We start from the raw sequence: 18,868 nt of genomic DNA, 5'->3' as shown, positions 1-18,868 counted from the left end.
AACATAAGGGATGCTATCATACAGCCACGAATAACTTGGCAAGCTGGGTAGCAGATAAAGAAATCATGTACATAACACCGAGATAATTCAGCCAAAAATGACACCCATAAGGTAACAAAAATATAGACCATACATCATTTGTGGTCTTACTGTTTTTTAATTGATATACAGACGCAAAAAGTGAACATATTACATTATGTCTGGAACGAATCGCAGAGGGGCGATATACCTTCATCGCAGTGACATGGAAACGATTAAGAACTCGACGGGCAAGGAGAAGTCGACTGCGAATGGCGCAATGCCCAAGGCCAAAAGTTCGGGGAAGTTGAGAACTAGACCACAAAGAGAAGACATAGCACAGCGTCGAGTCAAGAGTACCACCCCTCCAAATGTAGTGAGTATAATGTTTTGGTTATCACGATGACTTTATTTCTTGCAATCTTGGATGATGATAAGGTCCTTTTGGCACCATAAGTTTGGACTGTATGATGGCAGTGTTTACAATCAAAGATTTTTTTTTTTTTTTTTATAACAGAAAAACTTTTATACAACCGACAGGTGTATACATATGAAGAGTTTGTTCGCAAAAACCGATAAGTCCATTTTTGAAGATTTTGAAGTACGGTCCCTGTCATAAAGTACAAAATAATACCTTCTAAATGATATATTGGTCACTACGTATAAAGGTACATTTTTGAAGTTATGGTCAAAAGAAGCAAAAATTTTCTTATTATTCTCTTTATTTTTCTTGACCTTTAATCGCAAATATCTCCATTTGGCAAAAATGGACTTATCGGTTTTTGCGAACAAACTCTTCATATCATCATCGTTTGATAAGCACTGTCAACTGGGTTTAAACGGCAACATTTACCATTTGAAACAAAAACCCAGATAAGTGCTTCAAAATAGTTCTAAAATGTTTGTACGGAAATTGAATGTCAGAGAACCAGTGTAGAAATCACAAACTAAATAAAGTCAGGTTTTGTCACGTGTGTCACTTCAAAGAATGTCTGGTTAGATATGCTGTTGTGTTAGTCATGTTTATTACATTATAATATCGTGAAATATGAAAAATATATTCAATTGAATTCAAATTCAAATTTAATATAATTACAATCGTTATGCTATGCTCGCAAGAATTATACGCACTAATTTCTTACAAAGTGCTTATGTTTTACACACGGAGTGGTTTTTCCAAGACCATCATGACCACGATACACTACATTGGTGATGATGTGATTATAGTGATAATTTATTATATCATTCTACACGCCATCAGTATCATGAGTGATGTCGCCATGATAATGAGTGCTAGAGAAGGTGACATTCACACAAAATGAAATTGTGATGATTTTATCAGAGATACCAATGCTGATTTGCCGAATTATTCTAAAGGGGAAAAAAATACAAAGTAATGTTTTCAAGAACTAATTTTGTTTGCTCGCTAAACTGGCCCTGCCTCATAAATCAATTATGTAAGGCCAGTGTACATAATGACTGTTTTGAGATCAACACACTAGATGCGTTATTGTTGATAATGAATGATGAAATACATGTGCCGTCATACCCTAGTTCAATGAACTAAACTATGAAGTGCCGAAATTTTTCCTTTTGGAAAAAAAAAATCACATTGTTGAATTACTCAGTACACGCGACTGTTGAAGCTAACTGTAGATTTACACCAAGATACCTATGGTATACTTCTGGTTATTTTGTCCAAACCTTTTACTATCATCAGTGACTGAAAAGATTTGGAATGTAATGAAATGTATAGGCGGAAATATATTTTCCGCCTGTAGTAGTAGTAGTAGTAGTAGTAGTAGTAGTAGTAGTAGTAGTAGTAGTAGTAGTAGTAGTAGTAGTTGTTGTTGTTGTTGTTGTTGTTGTTGTTATTGTTGTTGTTAAGGGTTGGAGCGAGTGAGGTGAAATCATAATCTTGTCTTTCTTCTGTGCAGTCTTACCACGAGATTCCGATGCGGCGCAGCAGTACGGTCCACGACAGTTACCCACGACGCGGCAGCATCCTCACCGACTACGGAGGTGCTCGACGCGGAAGTATGTTACCGGACTTTGCGCGACGGGGTAGCAACTTTCCCGGGGACGGCCCCTATAACCGACGCAGTAGTCGAATGGTCGGCGACAGCCAAAGCATGAAGAGAAAGCCGAAGCCACCGGAACCGGAACCAGCGCTCACCAAGGAGCAGGTCGAAGGTCAGTAAGGCAAACTGCAGCTTGTATAGAGATTGAGCTCTTCGTAATTCCTAGTCGAAACGATTACTTTCTTCTTCTTACAATCTTCTTCTTCTTAATGTTCTTCATTTTACAACAGAAATGACTGTTTCCGAAATCCATTTTGACTTCCCCTTCCGCCTCAACTGCATGAGGCAGAAGAGTCCATGTATGAAGGCCTAATCTATATACGTCAAGTTCTGCTTATAAATGATTGACGGTCTTCTCTATTGATTTCTCCTTTTTTAACGTATGATTACAGTATGTGCATTATACAATGTTGCCTTTTCATATACTTGTTAGACAGTGTTGTTACAAAATCAACAATTCCTATCTTGATTTGTATGGCTATTTTTTGTTTTATACTCGCCCTGTACCAATTTGTGTTGATTTAGTCAACTTATATGCCTTAGGAGAAAAAGATAGAGAAATAAAACCAAACGAACTGTTCTTTTTTCCTTGCCTTTATATAACCACATCAGAGGGAGAATGGGTGCATGGTTAACAGTAGATTGTGTAACAGTTTCATTGTATTGTACTGCATTATATACTGACAGCCTTCCAGGAAGTGTTCGACCTGTTCGACAGCAACGGTGGCGGCACCATCGACGCCGACGAGCTACAGTCCGCACTCAGCTCCGTGGACATCCACCTCCCGTCACAGGACATCCGCGACGTCCTCGAAACCATCGACAAGGACGGTGAGCACGAGTTCGATCAGTGAGAGATTCAATTCAACTTCAAATTCAAAATTTATTTTTTCGACAAGAACATACATTTCACTTTCTTTGGTAACAGAGAACAAGGTGTCCATTATGCAAAATGCAATGCGAAATGTAAAGAGTATACAATAATTGTGGGAACAATGGTAATTATAGGGTCTACATTGTCATGTAAACTTAAGCGATGGAAATAAAATAAACAATAGGTGAAAATGGGGGGACTTTCTAAAAAGACAATGCTTGCAGAATGTGGGCCCCACAGGTCCGATTTGGACTGGTAAAGAACATCAACAAATAAGCACACAAAAAAAAAAATGAGTTGATGCACAGAAAAAGGGAAAAGGTATACGGAAGCCCACTGATACGACAGACAAACAGACACACATACACACACAATAAAGCCACTGAAAGGAACGACTGAGACAAGACTAAAATATCAGTAAGACAACAGAACATACAAGAATGCACAACAGAGGTGCAACAAAGAATTCTTTAACTTGCTCCGTGGATATAGCAATCATGCAATTTTTATGGTTGTCCATATTTTGTGAGTTCGAATGACTATAACATACTTACGACATACAACATACTAAATATATCTTAATTTTATCATCGTAATACTTGCCGAGTCCTTTTGAATTTAAGTACTAATCCATCGAATTTTCAAAGGCAATCCTGTGTTCAAAAGCGGTCCCTTGTTTTTGGAATTTACGAGACTATGTATCAATGCAGAAATATGGTTTCGTTATACATAAATACAATTTTATCATCAACGTACGACCTAGGTTTTGCTCACGACTGTCACTCCATGCTAACACTTTGCTGTCGGCTTTGCATCATCCTTTTCAAGACATTTGGTATAACGAGGAGTTATTTTAGAAAATAACGGCTAGTTTTAGTCTTTTGCTGTAATAACCGTCATGCATAATCAAAGTTGAATGATACGTCGCAGGGCACACGAAGAACCTACAACAAAAGTTAGATCTTCCGCTCTGTACCGAAGTTCTTGTAAATCGAAATGTTTCGACCGTTATGAATCAAAATACTCATAAATGAAATTCCCTGGCAAGTGAAATAGTGAGCAGTCAGAGCAAACTTTCAAACAAATAATCCCTTGAGATCATCTATGATACTTTCGTCCTTTACCAGGAAGTGGAGAAATCGACTTCGAGGAATTCCTCCAGCTGATGACCAGCACAGAGAAGTTCTTGGAGACGTTTGGTAAGTCCTCCGAAAGCTACTATACCTTAGCAAACCTAAAACACCCGTTCCCATGGTAACGTAACAGGTGCATCATAATAGCAACCATGCGATGATTCATTATCAGCTTTTACGTATATGCTATAACTGTAATTTTCATGGTTGAATTTCAACCAGCCTTGTTTTCCCGTAACTGTTCAGGAATAGGACAACAAAATTAACTACATAAATGATGTTCGTGATTAATAAGAGGTCTTTTCATGCTGATGGTGAAGAAGCTTATACTATTTTTAGTGAGATGACGTTGTAATATAAATTTTACTCTTCACATCTATCAAAATTGAATTCATGGCTATATGTCGATAATTCGTAACAGGGTATCTTTGTCTGTTGAGGATCGGGCTGGATCTGTTTCGGATACTAAGATTTAATAAGCTTAGTAGAGTAGCACACTGTGATCACTGGTTTTGTGTCGCCTCTCACAAACTTTCTAACTTCTGCGTAATCATTATGACGGTTAACACCCGAACTGTTTTGTGCTAAATTGTCATTAGTCTGCATTTCTACTATACGTAAATGTTCAATTATTTCAATCAATCAATCAATCAATCAATCAATCAATCAATCAATCAATCACTTTATTCATTTCGTAAAATCAAATTCAAAATATTCACAGAGATGTGTAAGAAGGGAATCACGCAACAGCCTGCTGTGGTTTTGAAATTGACATGAACTCAGAGTTTTAAATTAACATACAGTATTCATGTCAAAATATAGGCTTACATAGAAAACAACTAAATGCAGATAACTACCAAAAATACATTAATTTCAATATAAGCCAAAAAACCCACTAAAATTTGAAGAGGACAAAACTGAACAAAACAAAAACAGACAAGCATACAGGATAATTGTACAAAGTTTGTATGATTATTCTTATATTGCACAATTTCTTTATGATTGATAAGTATATAGCATGTATAGTAAACAACGCTTTAAAATATGCTGCTTGTTTGTTGATAAAATATTTATTGTTTTATTCAGATTCTTGCTTGATAAAATTCCACAATTTAGCCCCTTTGTGCTTAATCGAGTTGGACTTGATATTTTGTTTTGTTTTGTTTTTTGTTTTTTGTTTTTGTCCAGAAGATTTAACGTTTGCGATTCCTCAGGTGATGGAAGAGTGTTGGCAAGATTGAGGGAATTTGTACAGTGGCGAATGGCTTTCTTTTTAAGGATCGTTCAACGGTCTAATTGTCGTTGGCTAGTCCCAGGCCAGAAAAGATGCAATAGTCGTAGTACGACAAGACAGAGGCATTGTTTTGGGGGATGAAGGAGCGAAGCTTATACATCATAAAAATTACAGCACTAGTTCCATGGATATGATTCTAATTGTTTCAGGACAACTTTTAATCAATATAAACCCCTAAAAGGCTTAATGTGGTATCCCTTTCGATTTCCTCATTATGATTTTCTAAAGGAAAACTGGGAAAGCATAATTGTCTTCTGGAGGAGTGAAAAATATATATATATATATATATATATATATATTTTTTTTTTTTTTTTGCTTTACCATAAACATATCAATTTTGAGCAGTCGCACAAGGACTGGGCTTTTCAATTGATAGTTAAATTAAGCCTTTTCTGATCAGGATGTGAGAACAATGATATTGATCTCATCGGCATTCATGACAAAACGAAAAAAAAAAAATTACACGAATATGATTACATTGTTGGCACGTTTGAAATGCACGTGGAGATGGATGCCAAGCCGACTTCTGTGCTAGCTTTACTTTATATTGTTCATGATGGTGTATCATGTTAATTTGATTCCGCATGAGATTGGATTCCCGACTCAATTTTCCAATATTATAGTCGTGGCGACCTTTCCAAGTGTAATTTAACGAAGTAGTTACAGTTTGTTTTTGTTTTGTTTCGTTTCGTATGACAAGCTGGAAGGCCACAAAGAACACTGACAAACACGTGGTATGCGGTGTGAATTCATTTAGGAGTTTTATTTTCCTTCTGTTAACCTTGCGGTTGTGACGAACACGTGTAGTGTGCTGTGACGAACACGAGCACGTAGTGTAATGTGTCCATCACATCTTACACTTGCTCTTTGACGAGTGCGAAGCTGCGAGTCATGTAATTAGGCATTGTCTATCAAAATAGTACAAGTAATGCTAATAGTAATAGTAATAGTAACATGTGACTATGTTCCTCTCGCTTTTGATATATACGAATTATGTCTTGACACTGAAATGACTAAACTCAAGTATTAATGAGTTTTTCCTCTCTTGTGTGTGGAGTAAGATGTAACTAAGCCGTATCTGACTCTCTCTCTCTCTCTCTTACACACACACACACACACACACACACACCTGTGCTGCCGCTTCTGGTTTTCAACTTTTTTTGAGATAATGAGAGCCTGTTACGAAATATGAAAAAGCATATAATTCTAAGATTAATTCACCGTTTATTTTTTGGAAATTTGTTTAGAAATGACTGAGATATCCACACAAAAAGCGATCCTAAGAAAAGGTGGGACCCACTTGTTGTTAGGATAGGTTGGTTTTACTTTATGTTTTGGATATCTCAGCCATTTCAAAACCGATTTTCATCAAATAAATTTTGAATTCCCCTTAGAATAATGTATGCCCTTTAACATTTCATGAAGTGGTTTTAAAGTATTTCGCAAAAAGTTACATGCTGAATCCTCATCTCAACTAATACCAAACCATCCCTTTAATCCGACTCTCTCATTTGTTTTGGTTTTTTTTTTTTTCTGACGTGAATATAAGAGTTTTTAACATGAGCAACTGTAGAGTACTGAACTATACTCTGGCTCTTTTATTTTCTCGGATGTATGATACGAACTGCAATGGACAGTCGCAGAGTAGTGAACTCTGGTATGACTCTCTCGCTTTCTCAGATGTGAAGAAATTAGTTGCCGTGGACAATCCTAGAGTAACCTCAATCATATACTATAGTACCTCCCACTTTCTCGGATGTGAAGATACGATTCACAATGAACAATCGTAGAGTAGTGAAATCGGGTCTGGCTCTCTCACGTTCTCGGATGTGAAGAAACGATCGAGTTGACGTGGACAATCCAAGAGTAGTAACCTCAGTCCTGTACAACCTCTCACTTTTTCGCATAGGTCCTATGAATTATGAAGATACGATTTTTCAATGAACAATCGTGAACTCAGGCCGTCTGACACTTTCACTTTGTCGGATGTGAAGAAACGAGTTGCCGTGGATAATCCTAGAGTACAGTAACCTCAATCATTTACTACTCTCTTGCTTTCTCGGATATGAAGATACGATTTGCAACAATCGTAGAGTAGTTAACTCAAGTCTGACTATCTTTATTGTGAAGCTACGACTGGAGTCACCATGAACAATGTAAGTGGCAAACTCAAGTCTGACTATCCTGAAAGTGGAACCACGTGTCACTACGAAACATTGTACAGAGTGGTAAACTCAAGTCTGACTATCTTGAATGTGAAACCACGAGTCACCATGAACAATTGTAGAGTGGTAAACCCAAGTTTGATTATCTTGAATGTGAAACCACGAGTCACCATGAACAATTGTAGAGTGGTAAACTCAAGTCTGACTATCAATGTGAACCACGTGTCACCACGAAAAATTGTACGGAGTGGTAAACTCAAGTCTGGCTATCTAAAATGCGAAACCACGAGTCACCATGAACAATTGTAGAGTGGTAAACTCAGGTCTCACTATCTTGAATGTGAAACCACGAGTCACTATGAACAATTGTAGAGTGGTAAACTCAGGTCTGACTATCTTAAATGCGAAACCACGAGTCACCATGAACAATTGTAGAGTGGTAAACTCAGGTCTCACTATCTTGAATGTGAAACCACGAGTCACCATGAACAATTGTAGAGTGGTGAACTCAAGTCTGACTATCTTACATGCGAAACCACGAGTTACCATGAACAATTGTAGAGTGGTAAACTCGGGTCTGACTATCTTGGATGTGAAACCACGGGTCACCATGAACAATTGTAGAGTGGTAAACTCAAGACTGACTATCAATGTGAACCACGTGTCACCACGAAAAATTGTGCGGAGTGGTAAACTCAAGTCTGGTTATCTTAAATGCGAAACCACGAGTCACCATGAACAACTGTAGAGTGGTAAACTCAGGTCTGACTATCTTAAATGCGAAACCACGAGTCACCATGAACAATTGTAGAGTGGTAAACTCAGGTCTCACTATCTTAAATGTGAAATCACGAGTCACCATGAACAATTGTAGAGTGGTGAACTCAAGTCTGACTATCTTACATGCGAAACCACGAGTTACCATGAACAATTGTAGAGTGGTAAACTCGGGTCTGACTATCTTGGATGTGAAACCACGAATCACCATGAACAATTGTACAGTGGTAAACTCAGGTCTGATGACTATCTTGAATGTGAAACCACGAGTCACCATGAACAATTATTGAAGAGTGGTAAACTCAAGTCTGACTATCTTAAATGCGAAACCACGAGTCACCATGAACAATAGTAGAGTGGTAAACTCAGGTCTGATGACTATCTTGAATGTGAAACCACGAGTCACCATGAACAATTATTGTAGAGTGGTAAACTCAAGTCTGACTATCTTAAATGCGAAACCACGAGTCACCATGAACAATTGTAGAGTGGTAAACTCAGGTCTGGCTATCTTGAATGTGAAACCACGAGTCACCATGAACAATTGTAGAGTGGTAAACTCAAGTCTGACTATCAACATGAACCACGTGTCACCACGAAAAATTGTACGGAGTGGTAAACTGAAGTCTGACTATCTTAAATGTGAAGCCACGAGTCACCTTCAATATTGTAGAGTGGTAAACTCAAGACTGACTATCTTAAATGTGAAACCACGAGTCACTATGAACAATTGTAGAGAGGGAAACTCAAATCTTCTCTCACTCTTCCTTGTGTGTAAAGCTGCGAGTCATGACGAACACGCGGCTGGAGAGGAGGAGACGCCAGGCGGACGGGAGACTGTGCTCTTCGACGCCCTCACCAAGTTCATGAAGACATCGGCCCTGAAGCAGATGGATGTATTAGAACGGTATATTGCTCGTCTTCTGACTATCGTATGACTTTGCCACGGAGGTGTGGAAGGGACACCTCCCTGATTTGGGAAAGAGATTAGTATATGACGTGGAAAAGCTCTGTGAAGGTCCTCTATAAAGCATTAATTTTGATAATGCTGTGATGTTATCATCGTGTATGTAATGTATTTTGACTTTGTCTAATGTTGTACTGTTCTCTTCTTTCAACACCCAAATTCTTTGGTAATCCACCAACCAACATCCCCCCCCCCCAAAAAAAAAAAAAAAAAATATATATATATATATATATATATATATAATGTAATGTAATATATGCAGTATGTATAAAACATAAAATCCATGATCTTCGAGGATACGGGTCCAGAGATTTTTCCAATCCCAGGGAAGGGGGGGGGGGAGGGAGTCGTAACCTTTGACCAAACACCCCCCCCCCCCCCACACACACACACACACACACACATAAAAGTTTACCACTCCCTGTGACATATGATGTTAATTACTTCTCGGTGTCGTTTCTCTGCGTTGAACAGATACTTCAACACCAAGTACAAGCGGGCGCAGGCTCCCCACGTTGTCATGCACTATGCGGCTGGAGCAAGACTAATCGGGTTGACCGAGAAGCAGTTGGTTCAGCATCTCGACCGCCTCCAGGCAAGCAACGAAGGTAAGAAGATAACAATGACAGATTTTGTGGAAGTTTTGACGACTTTCGACAAAATTGCTTTCTCCGAACCTTCCGCTTCCAGTGTTACCATGGTTACATGAAATAGAGCGAGAAGATCATTGCTCTTCAACTTCATCATCATTGTTTCTTGTCTACTAAGATAAGAGGTCCCTTAGTTTTATTTGACGAGTTTTTACATTTTCGTGTATTGGGGAAAAATATGACTGTTGCCATGCCGTCTGATTATAGAAGAGAACGGGATTTGTACACTGTTGCATAATTATACGTTTTTGTATGTGAGCGGCGGCACTGCTGAGCAAGGAACTATCATTCTTTCTACACGAGTTATCAATAAACTTCTATACATAGCCGGAAAACCTTTGGTAGTGTTTATCATGTTTATATGACATTGTGTGATTATTACAAAGTAGTTAAGTTCACCTATTTTGAAAAGGAACTTTGATAGCTTTGTCTACGCATGATCATGGCAAAAGAAAATGGCGGAAACAATCATGTACGGATACTGGTCAGCGGTCATCTCTTGCTCACATAAAAACCCGAAAGATGTGGAAAATGTTTTGCATTTAAAGAGTTCAAATGTTTTAAACATGCATGGCTGACGATAATTAAAAAAAAAAATGATTAAGATGAAACTGTTTGTATGTTATTTGATACAAATAATAACTAGACTTGGAATTTGTCAAGACTGACAAATTAGGTGATCCGATTTTTTTTTAATCAATGATTCGAGTCCTGATCGCAATAGACATGACCATATACGTTTCATCTGTGTTTAGAGACATTGGCCGTGTGATGTTTGGATTCTCATTTAGAAAAGAGAGTCAGGTCTGCCATCTTTGGTACCAAATTCTGTATACACTATAACGAAGATACAGAATGAAGTATTTTGACCATTGACCCAACTTTGCACAGCCAAGATGGCATCTGAGCAAAAAGTGGTTATTTTGTGAAATGATTCTTGTAACATGGTCTTTACGTGTGCAAAATATGGGAAAGATAGGACATGTATTCACCAAGATACAGGTTGAAACATTTATGACCTTTGACCCTAATTTACAAACCCAAGATGGTGTCTGATCAAGTAGTTGTTATTTTATGAAATAATGTACGTGACATGAACTAAACATGTGCAAAATATGGGGATGAAAGGGGCTGTTTTTCTCGAGTTATTGCAAAGAAAGTTGCAGAAAGAAAGAAATATCTCAATACATCGAAGATAAGTTACTTAGTTTGATTTCAACCAAGTTTTTTGACGTTATCTCGGCGTCGTATGAAAAATTGGAGAGAACAGTGACGATAGCCCTTAGTCTCAGCTACAACATATTAAAATCTGGGAGAAATTCACCGAAGAGTAAGTGAACTAGTGCTCGATAAAGACCGCCATGTCAATTTTCATTTCCAGAAAAATTCCCTCCCGTAGAGATAACACGTAAACTGGTTAAATTTGACAAGGTTACATTATATCCATTTTCACGAGGTGAAGACATCATCCGATTAAATCTTTGATGGAATAGAACTTAAAGAGTATTAAATTGGCTACAACATACTAAAATCTGGAAGAAATTCACCGAAGGGTAAGTGAGCTAGTCGTAGATAAAGACAATCATGTCAATTTTCACATCTAGAAAAATTCCCTCCCATAGAGATAACACGTCATAATGAAGATAAAGAAAGAAGTACATATGACCTTTGACCCTACTTTGCACAGACAAGATGGCGTCTGAGCAAAAAGTGGTTATTTTGTGAAATGATTCTTGTAACATGGTCTTTACGTATGCAAAATATGGGAAAGATAAGACATGTATTCACCAAGATACAGGATGAAACATATTTGACCTTTGACCCTGATTTACATACCCAAGAAGGTGCCCGATCAAGTAGTTGTTATTTTATGAAATAATGTACGTGACATAAACTAAACATGTGCAAAATATTGGGCTGATAGAGCTTGTTTTTCTTGAGTTATTGCAAAGAAAGTTGCAGAAAGAAAGGAATATGAAAAAAAATGGAAGATAAGCTTTAATTTCAACCATTTTTTTGGGCATGATGCCGACTCCGTATGAAAAAAACGAAGGGCACATTAACGATAGCCCAAAGTCTCAGCTACAACATACTAAAATATGGGAGAAATTCACCGAAGCATAAGTGAGCTAGTGCTCGATAAAGATAGTCATGTCAGTTTTCATTTCCAGAAAAACTGCACTCCCATAGAGATAACACGTAAACTGGTCAAATTTAACAATGTTACATTTAATCCCTTTTTACGAGGTGATGCCGTCATCCAATCAAATTGTTGTTATTATATATCTGAAAGACCATTTAATAAGCTACAACATATTGAAATTTGGACGAAAATCAACTAAAGAATAAGTGAGATATGCTTGAATGAACTTGAAATTTGATGACGTCATTTTGAAAATTTACTTTTTTTACTTTATTAAGAAATTTGATACCTTTTAATCATTTTTTCAGCATTGCCAACCCATGAAATGACATGTACAACTCATCAGCTTTCAGAATATGTAAAGAAAATGGGGGGGTCACCGTCCATCCTGACGAGTAAAATCGGATTTAAAATTGGAAGTTTTTTGGCATTGTTGCACTGTATATCGCCATTGACGCGCGCGCGGAATTTCAACTTTGACGGACCCGTATGACGTCATTTTGAGTGGGATTGACTTGAAACTTGGTAGAAATATTCCTTGACATTTCAGACATCCGATCAAAGTGAAAAAACGGGAAATTTTCATTGCATATGAGCTGTGCGTGCGTATATGTGCGCGCGCGTACGCGTCCGTCCGATTTTTTCAATTTTTCAAAAAATGCTCCAAATGGTCTGAAACGTGTGCAAAAAGATTTTGAGCTCGATTGGAGCATACAAATATTTCAACGCGCGCGTACGCGCACGTTTTAATAATAAATATGAATTTTGATAATATGAGTAGAATGCGCTTGACTTGAAATATATGTGACGTAAATTTCATTGAAAATTTCCATTCCATTAATGAGATATGAATGAAAATGTGTTTTCATATAATGACGTCATCGTGACGTCACGGTCGACTGATCACTATGATACATTAGATCAGTCATCTTTGTGGCATGATACATACATGGTATGATTTTGAAATTGATAGGCAGAGGACTTTCTGAGCTAACCTCTGCACAACTTTTGAGGAGAAATAAAGAAACAAACTAGAGATTGTAATTTGTCATCACTGACAAATTAAGGTGATCCGATATTTTTTTTTTTTAAATCAATGATTCGAGTCCTGATAGTGCAAAGTCTCAACTACAACATATTAAAATCTGAGAGAAATTCACCCAAGCATAAGTAAGATAGTGCTTGATAAAGATAGTCATGTCAATTTTCACATCTAGAAAAACTCCCTGCCATAGAGATAACACGTAAAAGCGAAGATTGAGAAAGAAGTACATATGACCTTTGACCCCACTTTGCACACCCAAGATGTCATCTGAGCAATTAGTAGTTATTTTGTGAAATGATCCTTGTAACATGGTCTTTACGTGTGCAAAATATGAGAAAGATAGGACATATATTTACCAAGATAAAGGATGAAACATTTATGACCTTTGACCCTAATTTACATACCCAAGATGGCGTCTGATCAAGTAGTTGTTATTTTGTGAAATAATGTTCGTGACATGAACTAAACATATGCAAAATATGGTGGTGATAGGGTATGTTTTTCTTGATTTTTTGCACAGAAAGTTGAAGAAAGAAAGAAATATGAAAATACATCGAAGATAAGCTTTAATTTCAACCAAGTTTTTTGACGTGATTCCGATAACGTATGAAAAAATAAAGGGCGCACTTCCGATAGCCCTATGTCTCAGCTACAACATATTAAAATCTTAGAGAAATTCATCGAAGCATAAGCGAGCTAGTGCTCGATAAAGATAGTCATGTCAATTTTCATTTCCATAGAAATTGCACTCCCATAGAGATAACACGTAAACTGGTCAAATTTGACAAGGTTACCTTCAATCCATTTTTTCGAGGTGATGTCGTCATCTTATCAAAATTGTGTAATTTGATTAATGAAAGAGCATTTCATAAGCTACAACATATTGAAATTTAGGTGAAAATTGACAAAGGATAAGTGAGATACGCTCGAGTAAACTTGAAATTTGATGACGTCATTTTGAAAATTTACTTTTTTTACTTTATTAAGAAATCTGATATCTTTTAATCATTTTGTCAGCACAGCCAGCCCATGAAATGACATGTGCAATTCATCAGCTTTCAGAATATGTAAAGAAAATGGGGGGTCACCGTCCATCCTGACGAGTAAAATCCGATTTAAAATTGGCGGTTTTTGGGGCATACTTGCACTGTATATCGCCATTGACGCGCGCGCGGAATTTCAACTTTGACGGGCCCGTTTGACGTCATATTGAGTCGGATTGACTTGAAACTTGGTATAAATATTCCTTGACATTTTAAAAATATATTCCGTGTGATAAAACGGGAAATCTCTATTGCATATGAGCTGTGCGTGCGTATATGCGCGCGCGCATACGCGTCCGTCGATTTTTTTTGAAATGCTGTAAATGATCTGAAACGTGTGCAAAACAATTTTAAGGTTGATTAGAGCATGTTTAAATTTCAACGCGCGCGTACGCGCTCGTTTACTATGAACGTGACTAAATTTTATGAAATATATCAATAGAACTTGACTTGAACTATATGATATTCTAATTTCATTGAAAAATTCCATTCCATTAATGAGATATTAATGTAAACGTGATTTCAGATAATGACGTCATAATGACGTCACGGTTGACTGATCACATTGATACACTAGATCTGTCGTCCTTAGGACATGATACATATATGGTATAAGTTTGAAAGTGATAGGAGGGGGACTTTTTGAGTTAACCTCTGCACAAGTTTTGAGGAGAAAGAAATAAAGAAGAAGAAGAAGAAAGAATCCGTACAGATACAATAGGTGATCCGAGAGGATACTCGGATCACCTAATAAAGAAGAAGAAGAAGATTAAAGAATCAGTACAGATACAGAAGGTGATCCGAGAGGATACTCGGATCACCTAATTATGCTTGAAAGGCTACGACATCCGAACGTTAAACTTAGAGGAATTAAACCAATTACTTCAGGTGAAAATATATAGGAGTCATTGTAGATGATAAGATCATATGGTATGTTCATATTGAACACCTATTTAACAAGTTAAGTAAAATTATTAATCATGTGGGTCGATTAAACATGCTCCCTCCTGTGCACATTATGTATCAATTTGTTACTATTCCTTATTTCCACTCAAGTATAATCAAAAACAAAAACAAAACAAAAGTAAATCAAAAAAATAAAATCAATCAATCAATGAAATACATAAAAGCTGAGAAATGAAGACGAAATAGTCAGCACAAGAAATGGTCATGGTGTCTCCCAGAACGACAGACGGGGATATTAACCCTTGATTTTCCCTAAACGAACGTGATCCATGCACAGGTTACGATTACAAATCGCCTTACGCGGAACCTCTCCGCATCATGCTCACCCCACAACGCACGTCCCGCAAGAAGAAGAAGCAGAAGAAAGCGGTGGTGGAGGATGCGATAACGGAAGTCCGGCCAAGGCTGACGGGAAAGATCCGCATACGGGTTCACTTCCGCGAGGAGGATGAAACCAAGAAGCCCGAAGAGGTTAAGAAAGAGAATGGCGCGTTAGCAGAGGTGGGTGGAATAATCCGTGCACACCCAGGGCCCTGTTGCATAAGAGTTGATGATGACGATGATATCCACACAACATTTTTATAGCGCCATTTACCTGTGTGTAGTAACATTGTCAGGAGTTGAGACCAATAAAGGTCAGCAAGTCGAACATTAAGTTTCTGACCACTAGATTCAACCATTATACACGTACCATATCCCTCTACAAATGACAAAGTACTACACTTTTACATACACACATACACACACACACACACACACACACGCCACAGACAAGTGACAAAGGCTTAGTTTACAAAATCAGTTTCAACAGGTCTTTTAGTCATATTCCCATTCTGCCCATAAAAAAAAAAGATAAATGAAGAGATTTCATGTTGGTAATTGTTAATTTTGTAATCGATTTGCAGGTGAAAGAAACGGACAAGAAGAGAGAAAAAGCGCCAACGGTTCCCCGTCTGGGCTGGGTCAAATGCCGCGTCAAGAGTATAGCTGACAGACTCCCTAAAGTCAACACCACGTACACTATGGACGATTTAATGAAAATTCGGAAAGGGGTGAGTATATAACTACATTTTATATTCGCATAATCTCTTTTTTTTTGTGCGTGATAAAAAGGAGACAGAGAATGAGTAAATTTACTGGTACGTGATAAATCATTACTAGACAGTCAAGTGGCTTACTGATTTTAAAAAATTGTTGTTTTTTGTTTGCTTGTTTGTTTGTTCAATTTGTGGGTATTTTTTTTTTTCTTTTCGTTTCAGTAACTTCGTGTGAGTTGTTTCGTGGCCGTTACTTAAAATTCTCCCCCGGTTAGAAAAAGATATGATGGTTCGCTGTGGTTTTCTGCTTATGATATCCCACTTTTAATATAAAGTATCCGGAGAAAAATCCAGTACCTTTTATTGCACGTAGAACCAGAAATGCTATATAGGTCTAATACCTAATACTTTTTAAGTCATTGGTGAAGGATTACTAACACTATTAAAGAGATTCTGTGGCGAAACACCGGATTCAAAGAAAGGTATCATTCGTTTTCCTTCTATTTTATCTGAAAAATTATTCCTCGATGCTTCCATGCTATACACATCCTCTTTGGGCAGATTCAGGACGCCACTATGGAATACCATCGGGACCTGGTTATCAGTCGGAGGGAGGACAACAGGAGCTACTGGAAGACCCTAAAATGTCACCGGATGACACCGGCCCAACGGATGCGATTCAAGCCCGTGTTTCACTCGTACAGCAGAGCGGGACAGCGCTACATTGCTTAGGTTCTTTGCCCCACCCGAGCCAAGAATCTTGTGCATCTTTTTGGCTCTCAATCATTAAAATATAATCGTTTACATACATATGTCATAAGTATTGGGGGCAATACAGTGATGAACCTAAGACCATGGTTTCTTGTATCAATTTTTAACCGTGGTAATGAAATCCGTATTTAAATGCACAATGCATTTTAATGATATTCAGCTACAGTACGTTAAGAAATCAGAATCGTTTTGTAATGCGAACATAAAGCGCCAGAAAATCATTTTGAAACATGAAGTCATTTCAATAAAACGAAATAACAAGATCCCATCAGTTGGTAATTTCAAAAGGCAGAAGCGTGAGGGAACAGTAGAAGCATCCTCATAATGATATATTATGCACAAATGCATTAGAAGATGTGTTACGCAGTTCGTCTGCTTGTTCTCTTGAAATTAATGGCAGTATAAAAAATAACCCCAAGTAAGATACTGAAATGAGCTGTTATAAATCTACACGTTGGACGCACTGCATACGTTACTTCATGCAAACAATAAAAGTCTGAGAAAATTACAAAAACTGTTCAATGCCCAAGTTGTTTGGTGTAGACTTCACCTTATGTAATACTCATCAGAATATAAGTATATTCAAAGTATAATTTGATACCATGCTCAAGTTCGCTCTCATGAATTGAAATACTTTCAGTACTTTAAGTGCTGACTGATACAGCAGAAACTCATAAGATTATGTCCGAAGTCCTTGACGCAAACACACACACACACACACACACACAAAAGGCCGCGCAGATAACTCAGGCTGGTTTGTGGTAATTGGACTGAAATAAAATTACCGAACTTTTCGAAGTTTCAAATGTTTTCATGGAAGAGTGAAATCAGTCGTAACAAATAGCAGCCACATAGTACGAATTGATGGAAATTATGACGTCATCATGTCGCATGTCTTCTCCGAGACCCCGTTTCATAAAAAGTTGATACGATAGGAATTCTTGCTGGAATGGTAACGACAAGAATCTAGCTTTCTGAGTGGATGTTGCTATGGGAAGTGTCATTCCAGCGAGAGTTGCTATATCCTAATATTATTCATGAAATGGGGCCCTGGCCTTTGCGTATAAGCCACCTTCTTTCTTTAAATAAAGAAAAGAGAGTGGGTTACATAATTCACACCAAACGATACAACCTGTATCAAGCTGGAAATAAACCAGCAAAGATGATTCTGAGGTAAAAGGGAGTTGCCGTTATTGCATAATCAGCTGAAATTCACTTTTATGATATTTCTGTGTGCAAACTGGCGAGTTTTATTTAGGTGACTACGTCATTGTCTCTGTCAATATAATTGCCATAGCAACCAATCACTTTGTGGTGGACAGCTTTCAAACATAATGTCTTGTGCGTCCGATTTTAAAAGGACTTCTTCTTCTCTGTCTGTCCGATACGATGTTCGGAGGTAACTTAAATCAAAATCATTGACATAGAAACATGTCATTACAGAACTGTAGTCGTGTAGTAACTGATATTGTTAACGTGAAATTATAATGAACTGAATTTGTTATCCAGTGGAAACACCGTCACTGAGTGCTGACCAACACAATGATAACGGTCTGACAGTCGCGAAACTGGGGTATCGTCTCCATACGAACAGACTGAAGTTGCGACAGTCCTGTCCAGACATTATACATTAGAGCATATTTTATGGAAGATGGACATTATCTTCTTTTCTTGAGCAAAGTCATGAAGATTCATAATAATCTCCCCCCATCCCCTCTCCCTCTCTCTAGCCTCCCTTCCCTCCCCCCCCCCCCCCCCGCCCTACACTAGATTTTTCTCTCTCACACACACACTCTCCGGTGGCGTATTGTAATATTACACTGATAGTTAAGTCCGGTCAAAATGATTTGCCCGAGTTGCTCATGCGCATAAGGGCCTCTTGCTTTCCCCTCACAATAATAATC

General features: G+C 37.8%; 1 protein-coding gene across 1 annotated transcript; it reads left to right on the top strand.

Annotated features, from left to right (window-relative positions):
- The first annotated feature begins 19 nt into the window (after positions 1-19).
- Positions 20-17,464, top strand: LOC140245344 (uncharacterized). Its single transcript, XM_072324923.1, has 9 exons — positions 20-394; positions 1,956-2,211; positions 2,787-2,930; positions 4,101-4,172; positions 9,123-9,249; positions 9,784-9,917; positions 15,434-15,657; positions 16,062-16,208; positions 16,755-17,464. Exons 1-9 carry the CDS (start codon positions 197-199, stop codon positions 16,923-16,925), a joined length of 1,473 nt encoding a protein of 490 aa, XP_072181024.1. The 5' UTR covers positions 20-196; the 3' UTR covers positions 16,926-17,464.
- Positions 17,465-18,868: the final 1,404 nt, after the last annotated feature.

Source organism: Diadema setosum, chromosome 22 (genome assembly GCF_964275005.1).
Source record: "Diadema setosum chromosome 22, eeDiaSeto1, whole genome shotgun sequence".
Lineage (NCBI taxonomy): Eukaryota > Metazoa > Echinodermata > Echinoidea > Diadematoida > Diadematidae > Diadema > Diadema setosum.
This window is presented reverse-complemented; position numbering and strand designations above follow the sequence as displayed.

Coding starts and splice junctions, on each gene's coding strand:
- LOC140245344 (XM_072324923.1), top strand. CDS start 197: ATGTCTGGAACGAATCGCAGAGGGGCGATATACCTTCATCGCAGTGAC. Junction 15,658..16,061: donor AGAATGGCGCGTTAGCAGAG/GTGGGTGGAATA, acceptor ATCGATTTGCAG/GTGAAAGAAACGGACAAGAA. Junction 16,209..16,754: donor TAATGAAAATTCGGAAAGGG/GTGAGTATATAA, acceptor CTCTTTGGGCAG/ATTCAGGACGCCACTATGGA.